The sequence below is a fragment of the Rhinoderma darwinii genome, chromosome 8 (genome assembly GCF_050947455.1).
Source record: "Rhinoderma darwinii isolate aRhiDar2 chromosome 8, aRhiDar2.hap1, whole genome shotgun sequence".
Taxonomy (NCBI): Eukaryota; Metazoa; Chordata; class Amphibia; order Anura; family Rhinodermatidae; genus Rhinoderma; species Rhinoderma darwinii.
This window is the reverse complement of record NC_134694.1, coordinates 85254739-85267264: the sequence shown is the minus strand read 5'-3', so window position 1 is coordinate 85267264 and position 12526 is coordinate 85254739. Positions and strand designations below refer to the sequence as shown.

General features: G+C 41.7%; 1 protein-coding gene across 2 annotated transcripts in view; it reads right to left on the bottom strand.

The window, feature by feature from the left end:
- The window catches only part of IL1RAPL2 (interleukin 1 receptor accessory protein like 2), a 708817-nt gene that overhangs the window by 384621 nt on the left and 311670 nt on the right, over positions 1 to 12526 (bottom strand). The window contains exon 1 of one of the 2 annotated variants that reach the window (XM_075834360.1): positions 2072 to 2478. The exons of the other annotated variant lie outside the window; for it this stretch is intronic. Coding sequence (XP_075690475.1) covers positions 2072 to 2135 — 64 coding nt within the window. The 5' untranslated portion in view covers positions 2136 to 2478. Of the gene's footprint in view, positions 1 to 2071; positions 2479 to 12526 lie in introns of those variants that run through there. 2 annotated transcript variants of the gene reach the window in all.

The window sequence follows — 12526 nt, the reverse complement described above, 5'->3', positions numbered from 1 at the left end:
AAAAAATATTAGCTCCTATGTGTAGAAATTTTTCCTTCCCTTTTCCCTTCCCTTGGTTGGACTTGATGGACATGTGTCTTTTTTCAGCCGTACTAACTATGTAACTATGTAACTATGTGCACGGACATTAACACCAATATATTCTTCCATTCTTCAGATAGAATAGGTAAAACCTTTTCAAGATGTTATAGTTTCTTCATAATCTATTCTTCTGAAATTAAACAATATTTTCTGCCAAATATTTATTACCAAAACAAAAAGGATGACACATTTAGACATACCAACACAGTAATCCTTCTGCTTTTTCTTTTGCACAGTTCAAACATCCGCGCCCATTATTTTATCTTACGTTCTCTTTTGACATGTCCTATCACTAAATTTTGGAAACCCCATAATTGAAAAAAAAGTGCATTGTACGGAACTGAATTTATACCATGAGCCTTTTATACATACTACAATTAGTCTGAACAGTATGCAGGACACTGGTGAGATTTATTAATGCAATTAAACTTTTCTGGCATAATTTTATTAAAAAGGATGGCATCCATTCTGCCCCTCTATAGTCTTATACTATGGCACTTTATCTAAATAATCCCCAATGGACAGTAATGGTATTAGCCAGTGAAGCATTTTGTTTAAAGGTGTCCTAGATATACAGTATGGCATATAGATTCTTCATAGGTTTATACACGCATTATATAAAGATTGTCCTTGAAAAGTTACACCTACAGAATAGTTTACTGGGTTCGTCTTTAGCAAACAATAGACAATGATATAGCAGAAAAAGAGCGTCATTCTTGTTGACAACCTAGTTCCTGGTCACTCAAAATTTCAACTGGTTGTTAATAGTAAAAACAATGAGAGCCATAAAGTGGGGCGTAGAAGAAGTATGATGGGGTTGAGGCTAGGAGGAGGTAACAGGTTAAAAAAGGTAGTGGGGTGGTGTAATCTTGTGTACTGGGAGAGGACAACTGGGAGGGTTAAACAATTGAGGGGTGGTGCTTTATAGGGGAGGGAGCTAGTAGGGGGTTGTAGGAGGGGACATATTGGGGATAGGCCTCCTCTAATGTGGTGCCAGGATTGAGAAGATCCCAACCAGCCTCTATTATGTCACGGTCCTTGATTTTGGGGTTTATTGGGCATTGAGATTTCCATATTGGTCTGGCAGGTAAAGGGTTTTTGGGAAAAAATTATTTCGTTAATATGGGAGTCTAATTCTCATGATATATTGAGAAATTGGATGTACAGAGTATTTCTTTAAGTTGTGTATGGCAAAACTTGAATTATTAGAAACAGTGTGGAGTTTAAATTTTGGTGCCCTTGGGTAACTGTGAGATGCTAAGAGTTTATGCTTTAGTTGGGTATGCTATGGTTGGCGAGTAGGTCTTTAATCCTTCCAGTAATAATTTTGCACTTCTATCCATTCATTATTCCACATCCAAGTCCCAAAGCAAGAAACCCAAGCTCTTAGATAAGAGATCAGCAGTTCTTCTAACAAAGATGTAATATATCTATATATATTTTTAATAGGCTTATTCTTTAATATATTGCACATAACACTGCTATACCGATCTGTAAAATGTAAATCATCGTCACCATACGGTTGGTGGCATAACACAATAATAGGGAATATTAGAATAAAATGTAAGAAAAACAATTGGGATATAATGAATAAAAAAAAATGTGACCATGGTGCACCACTTTCTACATTTCATTGATATGTGAACTGATGACTGCTCTTTATACTCTGAAGGACTACAAATTCTCACTCGGTAATTGCAGTCTTTCAGGCTGTAATAAAAATATATGCCTGGCTGCTCATCTGTCTAGTAAGTGAAACAGAGTACAGTAAATCACTCTTCCCTATTAAAACCGGGATACAGTTTGTTAAACTGGAACTATAGTAATCGGAAGGTATGTTGTGGTCATGTATTCTGGTCAGAAGTTTAATAGGGTCATTGCTTATTTCTCAGGGTGAAATCTGGCTGCCATTATTTTGTCAACGCAGAATATAGTTTTCATAGCATGCACCAGCATTCACAAAACACAGTCGGATTCAAACCAAACTTACATTGCATCGCATTGCGTGATCCCCTAAGGTGAAGTTCCCCATCAAACATCTTCTGGCGTATCATAAAAAAAGTCAGATGTCATTGGTGGGGTTCCGAGATCTGTGATAATTACCAATTCGTTTCCTAAACCTAAGTGTTTGGTTGAAAGTTCCCATTCACTGCAATAGGCCTGTAATGCGCATGCAGTCCCAAGGCAGTTAAATTGGAGATCCCAACGACAAACTAGAAGCTCTCAGAGTTAGAAGGAGAAGGGGTTTGTTGCTCATGGTAGCCTGGATAATAGTCTTTGGTATGATCACTTGCCAAAAGTGTGCTCTTTTGGGGTCATAGGGTCCGTGGATAGTGACACTGTCATTGGACTTGCAGAGGATGGTGCTAACCCACTGTGTCACCAAGGGATTTAATGTGGGGCTAAACCAGGAGCGGAGTCTTAGACAACCTCAGGTATTCACCCTTTAACCCCTATATAGGGATCTGGACCTTGCTGCTAGGGGGAACCCCAGGTCAGTACCCCAGAGTAGTGGCCCTTGGTGAAGGCTGACGGCTGTGGTAGAGAAAAAGCAGATCGTATGTAATGTCACGTACAGAAAAAGTCAGGACAGGTGGTAGATGGGGACCTCAGGGTTGGTAGAGCAAAAGGTCAGTGCAGGCAGCAGATGTTTATCATAGATTACCAGCAAAATAAAAGGGCAGTACAAGCTGAGGTCAAACACAGGAAATCCAACAAAGTATAACATGAGGTATAACTAGTAAACAGTGGCGGTGTGAGAGCATGTCGAGTAAAGGAGCAGCGCCAGCCAGGAGACAGAAGATGTCGGGAAATGGTAAGTACATGGGGGTGGGCAGTGGCGGCCGTTACATTTGGCTATATTTATCTGGAATATGTTAAGAATACCTTTTAGTAGAAAAGTCTAGTAGACACTTACCCTATTCGAATTTGTATTATGAAAAAGACAGGTCTTCTGTAAGCAGACTGCAGTGACACAGAGGTCAACCATCACAGGTGCTAGATCACACTGTGACCCAGATTCAGAGATGGGCCACTAGTTTATAGCAGTATAAAATAAGTGCAGAATTTCCGTGCTGTCAGCTGACTAGATCTCTCTCCAGAGATGGTGCATATTGTCATCTGAAGTTAACCATGCACTGCAGAAGACATCTGGATTTCAACCAGAGGGGAAAATGGCTGCTTACATTCCCAAACCAATTCTCTCAAAATTGCATGATATGAAATGTCATAGAAATAAACCTGCGAGGTCTTAAAATATCCTATACTATTTATACCTTTGTGCACTAATCATTTTCTTTAAGAATTTACTCATATGGCTTGGATGGGGAAAGGAAAATAATTCTGCAAGGAGTCATAAAAGGCAGTGAAAATAAATCTAGAGATGTGCATATAATGTTTGTCAGGTAAATCGAAAATCATAGTAAATCAATTCATTGCACATTCATTCGTTGGACATGGTAAATGACTCTATGGAGAACATCAGGATGTGACAATATTATGCACAATTTACATAATATACTCTTCAATATACATTTCAGAGAAACTTCTCGAATACTAAAGGGGTGAGTTTAGGCAGATTGCACACAGCATAGTATAAATGGGTTAAGCGGTGGACATATTAAAATTACTTTAACACTGATAATCGTATGCATTCCAGAGGAAATTAGAACATGAGTTGATCTATTGAAGGAATATTTCGGACAAAACTAATACACAGGAATCCAAAGAGCACCAAAGAGAGAATTCAAGTGTCATGTACACTCTAAGCATAACAGTGTATAAGTTTTGCTCTTGTGTTCCTTTAAAGCCCAAGACTATAGATAATTATAAAATGCAGTAGATAAAACATGCTGTTATTATTCATATATGTCTATGTATATAGAGCAGAGTTGTACACATAAGTCTCTAAGTGTACAGTATGTATAGATAAGCCTTAAACGTCTACTATGTTCATGTCCCATTTCTCCTAATTAATTTATTTTTTTTTACCACGGAAATGTACACTCATCATGCTCTTCCTTAAAGAGGCTCTGTCACCAGTTAATAACTTCCCCAAACTACTGTTTGGATTTTTTTTTAAGGTTTATTATTGACCAAGTAATGAACATTTTTTGATTTGTGCACATTTTTTCTAAATGCCCAACTGGGCGTTTTTTTCTATTCACTAAGGGGGTGTTGTATAGAAAAGTGTATGATGCTGACCAATCAGCATCATACACTTCTCTTCATTCCAGCCCAGCTTGATTCACAGCACAGTGTAATCTTGCGAGATCCCGCTGTGACGTCACTTCTTCCCGCAGGTCCTTCTCCGGAGAGCGAAAGAGCAAAAGAATGAAAAGACATCTCCTCCAGCCGCTGCAGATTCGGATAAACGTCCTGGCACGGCTGGAGGCGATGTCTGTTTAGTCTCCCATCACTACGGGGAAGGACCTTCGGGAGGAAGTGACGTCACAGCGTGATCTTGCGAAATCACACTGTGCTGTGAATCAAGCTGTGCTGGAATTAAGAGAAGTTTATGACGCTGTTTGGTCAGCATCATACACTTTTCTATACAACACCCACTTTGTGATTAGTAAAAAGAAGCCCAGTTGGGAAATGTAGAAAAAAATTAGCAAAAATCAAAAAATGTTCACAACTTGGTCAATCATAAACGTTTTTTTAATTTTTCTAAAAAACAAAACAGTGGTTATCTACATCAAAGCTCCTATTAGATTAGGTAGGAGAGACGGAAGTTATAAACTGGCGACAGAGCCTCTTTAAAGCAATTCTGCACCCCCCCCCCCCCAAAATGTAAAAGGACCAGATAACTATTGTAACTTAACATGGGATTGTAAACAATGTAAAGCAGCTCACCATCAGGACTACATTGCAGCTTGAGATATTCTCCCTATCTGCCCTGGCTTTTTCCAATTTCTATGCAAAACTGTCAATCATCCTGAAGCCCCACCTTCTGTTGTGATTGTGAATATATATGTGTATGGGTGTGTGTAGGCATCAGTATAAAAAATAAATAAAAAAAACATGGAGAGAAAAGAGCGTAATCGCACTGGAACAAATGTCTCAGTAACTTATGGATGATGTAACAGATGGAGGAAGTTGATCTCTTCTCCTTCTCTTTACCACCAGCCACTTCAGTACACAGATTTTTTAAATGAAAATGGCAAAGATAACTGCAGAGGTCAGAAACATTTTCTTTATTAGCCATTTGTGCCTCTGTAAAGCACCATATGACAATCTATGAAAAAATACCTCCGTAAAAGAGCATCTGATTAAACCCAATTTGAAAAAGCCTCTGTATGGCTCCATAAGAAACTGGTAGTATTGTTACAGTAGTGCCCATATACCCCTATAGATGCCGTATTACAACTTCGTACAACTCGGAAGTTTTACAGAGCTGTAATATTAGCAGTGTGCACGAGCCCTACTTCTAAAGAGATTTTATCATGCACAATGTACAGTAGCTTTAAAGAGATAAATTACGTTACAAAAAATACTAATTTTTGTAAAACTAAAATATAAAAGCATTATTTCTAAAAATTTGTAACTACGTTTATCGAAAGCAACTATGACACATTCTTATTTAATTTTATTGTAAGTTACCCAATTCCCTTTTTAGTTACAAAATATATTTCTGTTAAGGGCATTTTATGTAAACCTTAATGCATTACATAAACAACTACAATTTTTTATTATGTATGTCAGTGCTGCTAAGAGAATATTTATTTCATTTCAGTTAAATGTTATCTTTCCAGTTTGGAGCTCTGGTTTATTACTATTGCAAATTGAGCTGGAATATCACCTGATTTAATATATGTTTTGGTTGATTTGCCACAGTAATTTGATGGGCTCGCCAATGTCCCTCCAGCCTCTAATGAAATATATGTACAGTAGAAGACAGGTTTGTACAGCATATTTTCCATATGGCTGTCTTGATTTTCTGCTGAAAAGTAATGCAGATCAGATATTATAGCCACTGATAAAACAGACTAAAATTTGGCATTTGTTTATTTTGTGCACTCTGATAACTCGCTGATTACCTGAAGTCCTGTGTAAAATTGGTGATAACATCATGGTGAGTAATGATAAACTTAGCCTGCTATATCTGTATACTTTACATTTTATAATATTATTAATTATTGTATTCTAACAAACCCACTAAATCCTCTCCAAAAAACTGGTTCTCAACTCCGTGTCACTGCCCATAGCCAATATATTAAATGTTATATTTTAGGACTAAAGGGATTTTCCAGTCCCTTGAAGTGAATGGGAGAAAGCTGTAATACTGTGAATCGCCGATACTGCTGTGTCGGCGATTCACAGAACGAGCAGTGGCCAGAATGAAGGGGAAGCAGCGCTTGTACAAGCGCTGCAGCCCCTCCAAATCAGCTGATCGGCGGGAGTCCCGGCAGTTGGACAGCGAGCGATCAGATATTGATGGCCAGTCTGTAGGATAGGCCATCAATTTTTAGGGACTGGAAAACCCCTTCAAGCTATAAGAACGATTTATTTGTATAATTTTTAGATTTCTCACATTGTTTCTTTAGCTCATAGGACCCTATTTAACAATATCCACACAACCTACACCTAGATAATGCGGGTAATGTCATGTGATTCTTATCGAAACATTGATTGGATGAGGTTTGTTTTTTAACATTGTAACATGTTATTATCATTGCTCTGACTAAGGGCCAACATTTCACTGAATTTGTTTCAGGTCTAATTCTATCAAACTGGCCTTTAGGTTTGATTCGGTTTGAATAAGTTTGTTGCAAATCGACAGTGCCCTAATTGCCCTGAAAAGTCGTGTCTGACATTCTGAACTAATATTATTGAAGATGATTTGTGAATAATGTGATGAAGATTGGTGATTCACAAATTAATGTAAGAATTGTATAGCTGCAGCAGCACTTACTTACAGCAATGGCTCCCTGTGCCTGCCTATTAATGAACACGCTGACACAGACTGACTCCTATTGCTTTCTAGAATCTTTCTCTATCAAATTGTTGTAAATCTAACTAACTATCTATTCTCATCTTCTCACTTTGAAATACATTCACTGGCACAAATTCCCTATCTATCTGCAGCAGCATTTCCTGTTAGGAGGGTTTATTGTGGCTACAACTCATATGAATGTCCCCATGAGTCACACCTATACCCCTCATGATTGGCTATGCTAGAGGAAGGGCTGCCTGCAAGGCATTATGGGAAAACCCTTCCTGCTGCCGCCCTGTTTTCTTGTCTTCTTCAGATCTGTATAATGGCTGCTGCCATTTTGAGCAATTTGTGTGGGACAAATATTATAAATTTTGGATTCCGTCAAATTGAAAACTTTTAGGAAATTCATAACCAATTTGATTAAGGTAGAATCGATTCACTCATCTCTACTCATTAGGTATATAGAGATACCATATCCCATACCACCATCATACGATGAATGCACTCACAGTCTTTTCACTGATTATGATCAAATCCTATTTTTTCTGTCTCAATCAAACATGCACTAAAGCTAATTTCAGAAGTTAATCATCCTAAGCATATTTTTAGAGTATGAAAGGAAAACAGAGCACCTGGAGGATCTCCACACAAACCGGAAGAAAATTCCATACGTTCCCAGGTGGTAGTGAAACCCAGGGGCCTTACTGCTGTAGCAGTGCGAACCGCTAAGCCATTGTGCCACCCTTGTCTGTAAACAGGTGCAAAACAATCTATCCATGACATGATCGCCCAGCTGCAATCCCACCACAAAGGATATTCACACTACAGCTACATCACGCTTTTATTATGAAGAACTGATTATGTTGCAACAGTATAAGGGAGTCAAGATACACGGCTTTGACATTACTGGGACACCCTCCTTAACCTTCAGCAGATTGTGATTTTTGTCTGTAAATTAGGTTTTGGGATTTTTTTTGGTGAAATAAAGGGTATGTTCACATCAGCGTTACGGGTTCCTTGGTGGGTTCCGCTAGACATTTCCATCGGAGGAACCCATCAACGGATAGGCAAGCGGAACCCATAGCTTCCATTTGCATTACCATAGATTTCAATGGTAATGCTTCCGTTACAAATAGTTTCCGTTTGTTTCCGTTCCATAATGTTTTCATTTTTTTTTTATGGAAACAATAGCATAGTCGACTAAAATTATGGAATGGAAACAAACAAACCATTTGCAATGGAAGCATTACCAATGAAATCAATGGTAATGCAAATAAAAGTTAAGGTTTCCGTTTGCCTTTCCGTTGATTGGTTCCTCCTTCGGAAAGGTCTAGCGAAAACCCATTAACGGAAGAGTGACGCTTACGTGAACGAGCCCTTACAAAGCCAAGATTCATATTGGGTTCACATGAGAGCGTTACATATTTTCTCCTTACTCCAATTATTTTACGATATCACTGAAACGTATGCATCTTACTTTTATTGGTGCAGTCACTTATAGTAACATGCTGCATATACAACTAGTTTGCAAGCCTGAAGTATACGTAATGTGTTATTGCGTCACCTAACTTTACTACTGTGAAAACTGAATATGCTGTAAAAGCCCAAAAAATTGCTGCAGATAAAAAGCCACAAAACAGACTCTAGATGCAGTCACGAGGCAGACATTTTTATGACTAAAAATCAGTTCTATTCATCTGTATAGTGTTTATACTGCAAGAACATGGATTTTTTCAAGTTCTATTCAGATGAATGCAACGGATTTTCAGTCGCAGAAATTTCTGCAACAAAATCTGCCGCGACTGACTGCACCCTCATTTTAGAGGACAGTCATGACATAAAGCTGGGGTTGTCTGCACGTAACAGATTTGCTGTGGAAAATTTACGCATCAACTAGCTGACAATCCGCTGCGGAAAATCCTCACCATTTCATGCATTTTTAATTCAGAATTAGGTGCGTATTTTCATGTTTAGGTTAAGTTTACACGTAGCGTAAATACTGTGGATTTTCTGCAACAGGAATATGTTGCGGAAGATCCGCAGCATAATACAGTAGCAGCAGAGTGGATGAGATTTGAACAAATCTCATCCACATGCTACGTAAATGCAGAGTGGAAAAAATGCTCAGAGATTTACCTGCGGTGCATTTTTTAATCCGCAGCATTTCAATTGTATTTGCATAAACACTGCATATTTGTTGCGAGTTTTCCCCATTTAATTCAATGGGAGGTAAAACCCTCAACAAATAGCAGAAGTTGGATTTTTTTTGCGGCGGAAAAGCAGCGATTCTGCCCCAAACAAACGCAACTCAGAAAAGAAAAATCTTATACTTACCCAGAGTTCTGTGTTTCTTCATCCAGGATGGCCTCCTGGGATGACGTTTCATCCCGTGTGACCATTGCGGCCAATCACAGGATGCAGTGGTCACATGGCATGAAACATCATCCCAGGAGGCCGACCTGCAGGACGGCAAAGGGACGTATCGCCAGGTCTACTACGTAAGTATGAATTTTTTAAATGCACTTTTCCGCATGAACATTCTAGACGAAAAACTGTACCACAATTTGGTGGTTTTAATTCCGGAATTCATGCGACGCATAGGGCGGATACGCTGTGTGCTTTTACGAAGCTTAATTGCCCTGTGTGAACATACCCTTACAAGGGAAAATAGTGCAGATACTTTGCTGCGTTTCTTTGGTGCGTTTTTTCAAGGGCTGTGTGACGGTGATATTTCTTCTGCCTGTGAGGTCATTTCCACCTACTGTATTACGATGTGTAATTCCGGACAGAAAGTACGCAACAATTCCATTACATGTGGACAAGCCCTAAAGGGGTTTTCCCCACAATTAACATTTATCAACTACCCATAGGATAGGTGATACATTTTTCATTGCTAGGGGCCCCACCTCAACCGCAACATCATTTTTCACGAGCATAATACAGAAGCATTTTTGGGCCCGTATAACAGCCGCAATTCCTGGCTCTATCACAGGTCTTATAACTCAAACCATCAGCATCATAGTTCAGTTTGGGTCATTAGACCCGCAGTCCAGCTAGGATTTGCAACTGTAATATGGGCATATTAAATGCTCCTGTGATACACTCACATGAACCTGGCCTAAGAGTTGTTGGTGGTATGGTCTAAGGCAGGGGTCTCAAACTCGTAAGTGGGCCACATATAGAAAAAATGGGAAGTTGACGGGCCCCATTACTTTCAAATTTGATACAATACAAAATTATTGTTAATCAATTAGTTATTTGAACTACTATACTACATTACTATAATAATACTGCTAGGTTTAAAATTTGAGAGATTTCTCCATGTGCTAATTTCAACAATGCATTTTTCCTGTTTAAGTGTCGCTAAATGCAGTCCGGCGGCTCAGTTGGCAGTGTTTGGCAGACACACGTCAAGATTGGGCAGCCCCTTTTTAGATAGTGCCACAGTGCCCTCTGTGGATGCTGCCACGGTGCCCTCTGTAGATGCTGCCACAGTGCCCTCTGTAGATGCTGCCACAGTGCCCTCTGTAGATGCTGCCACAGTGCCCACTGTAGATGCTGCCACAGACAGTGCCTTCCGTAGATTCTGCCACAGACAGTGCCTTCCGTAGATGCTGCCACAGTGCCCTCCGCAGATGCTGCCACAGTGCCCTCCGCAGATGCTGCCACAGTGCCCTCCGCAGATGCTGCCACAGTGCCCTCCGCAGATGCTGCCACAGTGCCCTCCGCAGATGCTGCCACAGTGCCCTCCGCAGATTCTGCCACAGTGCCCTCCGCAGATGCTGCCACAATGCCCTCCGTAGATGCTGCCAAAGTGCCCTCCGTAGATGCTGCCACAGACAGTGCCCTCTGTAGATGCTGCCAAAGTGCCCTCCGTAGATGTTGCCACAGACAGCGCCCTCCGTAGATGCTGCCACAGACAGTGCCCTCCGCAGATGCTGCCACAGACAGTGCCCTCCGCAGATGCTGCCACAGTGCCCTCTGCAGATGCTGCCACAGTGCCCTCCGCAGATGCTGCCACAGTGCCCTCCGCAGATGCTGCCACAAACAGTGCCCTCCGTAGATGCTGCCACAGACAGTGCCCTCCGCAGATGCTGCCACAGTGCCCTTCGCAGATGCTGCCACAGTGCCCTCCGCAGATGCTGCCACAGTGCCCTCCGCAGATGCTGCCACAGTGCCCTCCGCAGATGCTGCCACAGTGCCCTCCGCAGATCCTGCCCTTTGACCTCCGGAGATGCTGCCACAGTGCCCTCCGCAGATGCTGCCACAGTGCCCTATGCAGATGCTGCCTCTGCAGATAATGCTACACACACCCCAAGTAGATAGCTCCATTGGGGCTCCCTCTAGGAATGGAATCCCCAACCAGAGCGTTGCCGACGCTTTGGCTGGGAATTCCTCTACTGTTGGATCCTCCTGGACCGGAATGTGATATCAGGGGCAACCCCAGAGCCTGAGTCCCGGAGCAGAGCACTAGTATAGGCTCTGCACCGAACTCTGGGGAAGCCATTAACATCAGTGTCCATATATGGACAGTGATGTCAGGGGCTTGCCCAGAGCTGGAGTCCCGAAGCAGAGCCGCTTCTAGCACTCTGCCTGGGATTCCAGCTCTGCTCCTGACATCACTCTCCATATATGGACATGGATGTCAGGGGCAACCCCAGAGCTGGAGTCCCGGGCAGAGTGCTAGTAGGCTCTGCCTGGGACTCCAGCTCTGGGGAAGCCCCAGACATCGCTGTCCATATGTGGACTGCGATGTCAGAAAATTCCACAGAGTCCTGGAGCAGAGCCTATACAAGCGCTCTGCCCGGGACTCCGCTCTGGGCAGGACCCTGACAACACTGTCCATATATGGACAGCGATGTCAGGGAATTCCACAGAGTGATGGAGCAGAGCCTATACTAGCGCTCTGCCCGGGACTACAGCTCTGGGGAAGCCCCAGACATCGTGTGTCCATACATGGACACCGATGTCAGGGAATTGAGCAGAGCCGATACTAGCGCTCTGCCCGGGACTCCGCTCTGGGGAAGACCCTGACACACTGTCCATATATGGACAGCGATGTCAGGGAATTCCACAGAGTCCCGGAGCAGAGCATATACTAGCGCTCTGTCCGGGACTACGGCTCTAGGGAAGCCCCAGACATCGTGTGTCCATACATGTCCAGCATTTTCTCTGCACAGCGCAGTTCCCAATCAGGCATGGTTCAGAGAACTGCAGGTCAGCCTCATTCAAGAACCCAATTTAAACAGTATCTGCCTGCTATCCTGACAGGTCTGTTTAAGTAAATACTTGTATTGCCCATAAAATAACAATTCTTGGGCATCTTTTCCTAGTACTCTGCATTGTACTGTTCCTCTGTTATTCCTCCTGTAAATGTACTAGTATGCATCACTTTTTTTTTATAGTGAAACATTGGATCAGCCAATGTCTCCCTAGAAGTACTGCACTCTAGTTGTTACAGTTTTAGGAAAGCAGTGGTATAGCTGTGAAGGTGGGTGGTGTAGAGGG